Genomic DNA, 9,743 nt, shown 5'->3' with positions numbered 1-9,743 from the left:
TAAAATATTTGAGCACAATTATGTTGCTTAAGTTTATTACACTTCATTATTTATTTTAGCTTATTTGTCTCAGTTAACTTCTTTTCTTTCTTAATGTTTTGTTGTTGTTGTTCGATTGTTTTTTATCCCCCGCCGAAAAGGCGGCTGGGATATAGAAATAGTCTCCGTCCGTCCGTCCTTCCGTACGAACCCAGAGGTACTTGTGTGATTTGGAGAACAATGGGTAACAGTAAATTCTCTTTGATCCTATTCATTCCGTTTTTACTTGTGTGTCTTTCTTTAAGTCTTGTGTGACTAAAAATGGCCAAAAAAGATCAAAGGAAAAGTCACATAAGTACCATTTTGTGAGTCCGTCCGTCCGTCCGTCCGACATTTTTGTCCGGAGCATATCTCAAAAAGTATTTGAGGTATCAACTTGAAACTTCAAAGGTGGATGGATCTCAGTGAGGAGGAGTGCAGTACACAAGAATGATAACTCTACCCTGCATGATTTTTGAGTTATTGCCCTTTGTTATTTTTCAAAATTAATTTTTGTCCAGAGCATAACTCATAAGCCTTTGAGATATCAACATGAAACTTCAAAGGTGCATAGATCTTACCCAGGAGGTGTGCAGTGCACAAGAATAATAACTGTGCCTTTCATAATTTTTGAGTTATTGCCCTTTGTTATTTTTCATACTTAATTTTTCACCTGAGTGGAGCATAACTCAAAAGTGTTTGAGATGTCCACATGAAATGTCATAGGTGGATAGATCTTAGTGAGGAGGAATGCTGTGCACAAGAATGAAAATTCTTCCCTATACAATTTTTGAGTTATTGCCCTTTGTTCTTTTTCATACTATTTAGTCCAAAGCTTATCTCAAAAAGTATTTGAGGTATCAACTTGAAACTTCATAGGTGGATAGATTTTACTGAGGAGGGGTGCAGCACACAAGAATGATAACCTACCCTGCATTATTTTTCAGTTATTACCCTTTGTTATTTTCAGCCATCAGTATTCACATAGGTTTCAAATATGTAATCACTTCAGCCATTAGTTTTCATTACCACAAGACCTCTTAAAATCTAATTATTCTGCTCTACTACATAAACATTTTTCCAATGAGCAAACCCATTCGGCGGGGGATGGCCATGTTGACATGGCTCTAGTTGTGTTGTTTTTTGTGTGTTTGTTTTTTTGCTTGTATAAATGAAGTGCCCTTATCATATATCCAATGTAACGTTTTGGCATATCTATTATGTTCTATGACTTACATGTACATGTATAAAGATAAGGACAGTTTATATGGCCCTTTAAAACGGTTGTTTACATATATACATGCATGTATACATGGTATAACTTTCGCCGGTAAAATATTTGACTGATTACTATTGTTAGGCAATATTGACCTCAGACATTTGAATATTAAACAACCTTTTGTCGGTAATTATCGGATTCCGAAGTAAACCATACGGATTTAACGTATGATACACCGGTTATTATATAACGTACCTGACAAGGTGTAAAAATCCGAAAACAAAGTGATCCCTCGGAAGCATTAATCACAACATAATTACAAGAGAATTGCAGACTCGGTTTGATTGAGTCTGTACATGAGGGATAATGAATACGTGCAACATCCCTCACGCCCCCTAGCGCCGGTTTGAGCGGTACTCAATTCTCAACACTTAATAGTGCTGGCATCAATGATCCCGAAGGACCAGAAAAATATAACAACACTGAAGTGAAGTACGGGGCAACTTTTTACAGCTACCACACAGCACTTGACACCTGCTGTTGTGAAGTATAAAAATCCGGAAACAAAGTGATCCCTCGGAAGCATTAATCACAACAAAAATACAAGAGAATTGCAGATTCGGTTTGATTGAGTCTGTACATGAGGGATAATGAATACGTGCAACATCCCTCACGCCCCTAGCACCGGTTTGAGCGGTACTCAATTCTCAACACTTTATAGTGCTGGCATCAATGATCCCGAAGGACCAGAAAAATATAACAACACTGAAGTAAGACTCAGTTAGTTGTAGGTTCGATTCAAATTACATGTATTTTTTTATGTTTTCGTGTGTGATTTTTATTATAGTTTGCAAAACTTGACCACTACCACTATGATTTATGCATGCGAGTCACTCGTAATACGACTTCACATATTGAACTTAATGAAATGAAAAACATGTATTTATCAAAATGATGAAATTGAATAAAAAAAATGCTAGAAATGAAACGCACATTTTAGCAACTCGTGTTTCGTATAGTCAACAGAAATAAAAAATCAGATTGTGAAAACTACAAAAAGGTTAGTCCTAGATTCGAACTTGCAACTATACGTGGTCATAATTTCGTTATTTTTACCACTAGGCCATCGAGCAGTATTTGTTGATTAAAATATCGAGATCTATTTTTGTATCATTAAAATGGTAAGCGCAAATCATAAAAAATTACGAAAACTAACGAATAACCTTCCGAAAATTAATAAGCTCAGATCAATTATGATATACTAGTATCAATTATAACAGGGCATACAATTACATCACGGCATAAAATCATAACGCGGCGTAAAATTGAATATGTTTTATCATGATTTTCAATTGTACACATTATTGTGTCTGCAGGTGTCCATCGCAGACTATATCCTGGACTGAAGTCTTTACGTCAGCCTGGAGTTGTAAAACTATGGGAGACAGGAAGAAAGAAATTCATTTTCACTGCAGATGAAGGTGCTATTAAAAGTTATACAAGTGCTAAACATGGATTTACTTGGACCGATGTGGCCACAGCAAGATCTCAAGGTTCATTATAATATATTTAATAGTTACACAATTGTTTTCTTATTTACAAGTTCGGATACAAGTTTCTTCCTTATATTTAACAAAATTATATTTTTCGTGTTATTTACTCTGAGAATTGGCATTCAGAGAACAATTCTATAAAATAATGACATTTTAAATAACATTACATTGAAAAGGTTGAATTCATATACTGCAAATGTGCTCAACATTGAATAGGTCTGATTTCATATTTAAAATAGATAAATTTCCAAAATTAGCAGTCACGTGAGAGTCTCAGTCAAATGTAAACATACAAATTTGTAACAAGATCAACGTTATGATCAAGATGTTCTGTTAAGAACAAACATAAATTCAGATTTCTCTCTTACAGCTGGTACAGTTGAACCTGCTGAACTGAAAGCTAACACCAACGATGATGAAAAGCTAGGTATGGTTTAGGGGGGAAAGTTATGTATGATTTAGAGGGGGGAAATAGGTATGGTTTAGAGTGAAAAGCTCGGTATGATTTAGGGGGAAGTAAGAACTGGTTCAAGGAGAAAGTTAGATACGGTTCAGGGGATGTTCACTAAAATTATCAAACGTTTTATTAAAAGAGGCTATGACCCAAATGTTTTAAGACATACCGCATGTTTTGAATGTTCTTTTTTTGATGTCCTATCTTGTTATATTGTCGTTAACGGCGAGTATATTCTTCCAATTACCTCTCTTATCCCGTTTTGTGCCTTACCACACCCATCCCCATACCACTCATTTTCCCCTTACACCCCTTGTCCCTTTAATTCCCGTACTGGCCCCTTTTAGGTCTTATCACATTACTTATTACATATCCCCCACCTTTCACCGCCCTATTGTCTTCTCCCAATTTTAGTTCGGTGCCTTCTGGGTGCCCTACTGGTGTGACTGGATTGGGACGAGGGCTAAGTTCTTTGAACGCTGCTTGTTATTCATTTTTTAGATGGAAAGATAGGTATGATTTAGGAGAAAGTTAGGTATGGTATATGGGTGGGGAAACTAGGTATGGTGCAGGAGGAAGAGTTAAGTATAGTTAAGGGGGAAAGCAAGGTATGGTCAAGGGGCAAAATTAGGTATTGTTTCGGGGCAAAAACTATGCATAACTCAGGGCCAAAACTATGTTTTTAGGGGGAACGTAAGATATGGTTTAAGGCGAAAGTATGATATAGTTCAAAGGGGAGTGTTAGCTGTGGTTAAAATATGAAAAGCAAGGTCTGTTTTAAGGGGCAATTAGATGTGGTTTAGGTGTATTTGAATCTAAAAATGTTTTTGTGACACAGTGTTCTATTTATGGGGTTCTCCAGACGGTACACTGGAAGTCAGTTGACATCCATATCTACAAGGCGGGAGAGAAAAATATTATTTTTATTGTTGAAATTGAAATATCTTATCGTAATATACAGGCCGGCTTCAAGTCAGTACAGTTGATGGAAAGGATACATTTAATGAAAAGTACTTGCATCTAGAGGCATTTGGTGGCCGAGGGTTCTCTATATGGGATTCAAGTAATCTCGTTAGCCCAGTATATGACAGCGAAGGGCATCTTGAGGAATATATGGAGGCCTTTGACAGATATGTTTTTAACACCGACTACATTGCTAATTCAAATTACCTGTCACCTGAGCAGCACAGAGATGTTGTATCAAATCAGCAGGTAGTTCATCATTCTATAAACAATAACTGATACAATTTAACAAAGATCTCAATTAAATTAACAAAAATGCACATTGTATGCAAATGACTGAGGCCAAGTGAAGCATGTTTTTAAGTCTTTCTTTAATTATTTTATAGTCGTATTTCTTAAATTGTCAAAAACTCTATAGGTACAATTTTACAATAGCCATGAACTGTTCATTCTATTACAAACTTAAATTGCAAAAATTATCGAAATATTATTGGCCTTCCCTCCATGCTTTTGACCATTTCGAAATGAATGCCCAATATAATAACAATATGAAGAAAATGTTTACTTAGGGAGCGAAAGTGACAGGTATGGACATCGCCGAAGACAATGGGACAATATTTCTTGTTGTTGGAACATGGAGTACTGGGACTTTATTTACATACACTGTAAACGTCACTTCTGGTCAGCCAATCCCAAGTTTTCAAAGTGTAGTAAGATCCGGTGTGACTGACATTCCATGGAGGGATTTGTACCAGAATCAGACTATCGGTGACCTGCACATATCTGACGTTGGGTTTGTTATTTTATTATTTTTATTATTATTTGGAGGGTGTAAAAATGAAAGTCAAAATTTCTTAATAATGCCCCTGCCGCATTGGTGATTTTTTACCCGAACTGTTATATGGTAGGGCAACAAACACATAAAAGGAAACAGAGCACAGTGCTTCATTAATCCTGAAATGTTTAGCAAAAAAAATGACTGTAATTGTAATACCTGGTGTTATTAGTCCCCTATCGGTTTACCGGATGGGACTTCAGGTTTACCCTCCGTCCGTCTGTCCGTCTGTCTGTCAGTCCGTCCGTCCACAAAACTGGATCCCGCGATAACTTGAAAAGTACTGAAAATATTTTTATGAAACTTGATATATGGATAGATGGCAGTATGGAGATTATGCACGTCTTTTTCTTTTCTTCTTATGTTGAAAATTCTGGTTGCTATGGCAACAAATAGACTGAAAATATGGCAATTTTTACACATAAACTGGATCCAGTGTTAACGCAAAAAGTAATAGAAGTTTTATGAAACTTGTAATATGTGTAGATGGCAGTCTGGAGATTATGCACATCTTTTTCTTTTCTTCCTATGTTGAAAATTCTGGTTGCTATGGCAACACATAGACTGAAAATATGGCAAATTTTACACATAAACTGAATCCAGTGATAACTCAAAAAGTACTGGAAATATTTTTATGAAACTTGACATATGGGTAGATGGCAGTCTTGAGATTATGCATGTTTTATCTGTTCTTCTTATTTTAAAAAAATATTGGTTGCCTTGGCAACAAATAGGCTTAAAACATGGCAAATATAACAATATTTGTGATTAGTCAAAAAGAGCTGAAAATTTTTATGAAATTGCATCTTTAATTCCAGAGTTATCTCCTCTTTAAGAATTTTGCTTTTTAAAATGTTATATTTTGGTAACAGGGATGTTTCAAATATTAAATTTAGAGTGTCCTTCAGTCCGTCTGTCTGTCTTTTCAACAAAACTGTTTCCTGTGATCACTTTTAAAGAACTTTTCCAACAAATTTACTTAAAATAGAGAATAATAAAAACATTAGTGAATGGCTAATGGCCCTTCAGAATGTTGATGGGGTTCCATCCGGTAGGGGACTTATGGATTGCTTGCAATACTATGATAATTGCTTGTTCATTTTAATATTACTTTGTTGATATATGTTACATAAATAAAACTTTACTTAGTTATTTCAATTGCATTTTTACAGTTACAATTGCAGTTGTAAAGCTCTGTGATCAAATTTTGATTTGGCACATTTATTATGGATAATCCTTTTTCTTTTGCAATATAAATCGACTTCTATTTTTTTTCTCAGAATCATACCCAGTGATCGCAGCCCAACAGGGAGTCCTCTCGTCTATGTTACCAGTAATGGTGCAGGTGCTCTTTCGTTGTACTCTATAGTGTACAAGTCTGCCGTTATACCTGGGCCTCAACGGAAATAAATTGATCCAGTCTGATAAACTGTCGTCTGCTTGTATTTGTTAATGAATATACTCCATTACAGCATTGTAGTCTGTGAATTCGTTGAATGCAATTTGTTTCATCATAAATTTATTAGCTAGAAATGTGGAAGAGGTCAGACATTGCCATAACTGTTAAAAGCCGAACACTTGGGCAAATGCCTATTAACAAGGCGACTATTGGCTAGATGTTTAGTATGGAATGTACCAGTAAAATGTGTCTAGACCAAGTAAGCACCATCCAGACAGACGAGACCAATGTTATAATGACCATACGACGGTTTTCACTTAAAAACTGGAGACAGTATTATAAAGAGTAGCCAACACAAGGCTAACATAGCTGCTTAAGTGGCATTATGCTCATATTTTTATCGTCAAATTGAGCTGAATTTATTATATATTTATAAAGATTGACTGTTATAGTGGTGATTGACCAACAATTGATACTGGAAAATATTTACCATAAAATATAAATCTACCTCAGATACAAAAAGACTGCTACGCTCTTTTTATAAATTGAACAATAAAGGTAAATTCCGATGGATATTTACAGAAATTTCCTTGGACTATGCGAGTTATTCATCGTTCATGTGAAGTAAATTATAAAATTGAAGGGATTTATGGTAAAATGTAAACTTATTTTGACTTTCACCTGTTTACTGACCATTTATATTTGGATGGGCATAATGTCCCTTTAAAGTAAATGCTGAAAGTTAAATGAAAACAAGGTGATTTCAATAGATACCCAAGAATGCATTTACATGTTAATAGAATAATTTCACTTTGTCATCATCCAATATAACAAGTGACCTTGAAACCTTTAATGGTTTGGAAAAACAAGATTGCATTTGAGAAAAATGCTATGCCACCGCATTAATACAACACTAAATAGTGGTGTAGGAATAGATTTTTTTTGTTTCTTTACAACTGAAGATTGTCATAATGCATAGATCCCTGACCTATCTAATTCTTATTATCAGATTAGTGGTTAAATATATTGTTATTCCAATAAAAGATCAGAGTAGGAATAAACCAATGCACTTGAGTCTAGTGAATTCGGTGGTGAAGGTCATATTTCACACAGCTTAAATTTCACGACTACATCAAAGGACAACACAGAAAGACACTTTGTCAAAATCTAGGTCAGCTGATATCAAAGTTCACTTTACATCTTAATCTGTGCACATGGTTTCATAGCTGTACATCAAAGGACAAGAAAGTAGGTCACATCATCAAAATCTAGGTCACCTGATATCAAAGTTCAATTTTACAACTAAAACTGTGCACATGGTCAAAATTTCATAGCTGTACATCAAAGGACAAGAAAGTAGGTCACTGTCCCCTTGGGGCAAGGCCAAGGGTTTCATTCAAAACAATCTTGATACAGGTCCACCAAACAACATTTTAAGTCAAATATCTAAGCTGTAGCTTTCTTCCCATTTTTACTATATACATTTAAGGAAAACGTATGGCCCCCAGGGCAGGGCAATTTTGACACTAGTGGCAAAATTTGAACAACTTTGGAAGAGTACCTTTAGATGATATCATTTAACAAAATTTAATATTAAAGCTCTAAGCCTTGTACCTTCAGACAATAAGATTTTTTTATTTTTTACTATATGTATATATTGAAAATCAATGACCCCCAGGGCAGGGGCAATTTTGACCCCAGGGCTATAATTTGAACAATCTTGCTAGAGATTCTCTTCACAATGTTCATGCAAAATATCTAACCTCTAGCATTTGTCAATTGCTAGAAGAATTTTTTTTAAAGTTTTTACTATAAGTTTTTACTCTATACATATAAGGAAAACCAATGACCCCCGGGGCGGGGCCGTTTTTGACCCCAGGGCTATAATTTGAACAATCTGGGTAGAGGTCTACCAGACAATGCCTTATGCAAAATATCTAAGCTCTAGGCCTTTTGGGTCTTTACAAGAAGATATTTTAAGTTTTTACTATATGTACATATAGTGAAAATCAATGACCCCTGGGCGGGGCCAATTTTGACCCCAGGGCTATAATTTGAACAATCTTGCTAGAGATTCACTTCACAATGTTCATGCAAAATATCTAACCTCTAGCATTTGTCAATTGCTAGAAAAAGTTTTTTTTTAAGTTTTGACTATAAGCTTTTACTCTATACATATAAGGAAAACCAATGACCCCCGGGGCGGGGCCGTTTTTGTCCCCAGGGCTATAATTTGAACAATCTGGGTAGAGGTCTACCAGACAATGCCTTATGCAAAATATCTAAGCTCTAGGCCTTTTGAGTCTTTACAAGAAGGTATTTTAAAAGTTTTTACTATATGTACGTATAGTGAAAATCAATGACCCCCGGGGCGGGGCCAATTTTGACCCCAGGGCTATAATTTGAACAATCTTGGTAAGGGTCTACCAGACAATGCCTTATGCAAAATATCTTAGCTCTAGGCCTTTTGGGTCTTTACAAGAAGGTATTTTAAGTTTTTACTATATGTACATATAGTGAAAATCAATGACCCCAGGGCGGGGCCAATTTTGACCCCAAAGCTATAATTTGAACAATCTTGGTAGAGGTCTACCAGACAATGCCTTATGCAAAATATCTAAGCTCTAGGCTTTTTGGGTCTTTACAAGAAGATTTTTTAAATTTATTCTTACAATTTCTTTTGGTTGCCATGGCAACCAGATTTCTGCATGGAATGAAATTCTTTGAACAACTTTGGAAGTCCTTCACCCAAGGATCAATCCTGCCAAGTTTGGTTGAAATTGGACAAGTGGTTTTTCACAAGAAGATTTTTTAAGTTCACTATATAATCTATATAACACACAAACAAACAAACACACACACACACACAGGTGAATCGCTATATGCCACCGCATCGCAGATGCTGCGGTGGCATAAAAACTGATTATTCCGAATTGGGTGAATATTCATTGAAATGTTAGCAATCAACAGCTTAATCAAACAGGTCACTTGACCATAGATCTAGACACCCTAACAAACGAAGTTTAATGCAGCAAATCGGACAATATAATTGGATAGAAATAAGATGTATGATGGGATTCAAAACTTTGTATTACGTATATGTTTAAATTTACTGAGGGCCCATCTGCCCTTTCAGGCACCGACAGTTAAGGACCCTTGGGCATGCCACTAAGCATGCACTTGCAGATAGATTACAATTAAGATCATCTACCAATACTAAACAGCTTTGGTTCTGCTGCAATTTATCATACAATAAACAGAAACTAACAAAAATTATTCTCATTATATTTATTAGTGTAAAT

The 9,743-nt window shown here is 35.5% G+C and overlaps 1 protein-coding gene across 1 annotated transcript; it reads left to right on the top strand.

The window, feature by feature from the left end:
• Window positions 1-2,600: 2,600 nt before the first annotated feature.
• LOC132726623 (uncharacterized) lies at window positions 2,601-6,526 on the top strand (the record flags this gene model as incomplete). Its single annotated transcript, XM_060711969.1, has 5 exons — window positions 2,601-2,790; window positions 3,161-3,217; window positions 4,206-4,456; window positions 4,777-5,000; window positions 6,323-6,526. Coding segments are annotated over 5 exons (852 nt in total), but the record flags the coding sequence as incomplete, so codon positions are not given.
• Between the last annotated feature and the right edge of the window lie 3,217 nt (window positions 6,527-9,743).

Source organism: Ruditapes philippinarum, unplaced genomic scaffold (genome assembly GCF_026571515.1).
Source record: "Ruditapes philippinarum isolate M1 unplaced genomic scaffold, ASM2657151v2 ctg2537_1_1_1_1, whole genome shotgun sequence".
Classification (NCBI taxonomy): domain Eukaryota; kingdom Metazoa; phylum Mollusca; class Bivalvia; order Venerida; family Veneridae; genus Ruditapes; species Ruditapes philippinarum.
The sequence above is the reverse complement of the archived record's forward strand: the minus strand, read 5'-3'. Positions and strand labels throughout refer to the sequence as shown.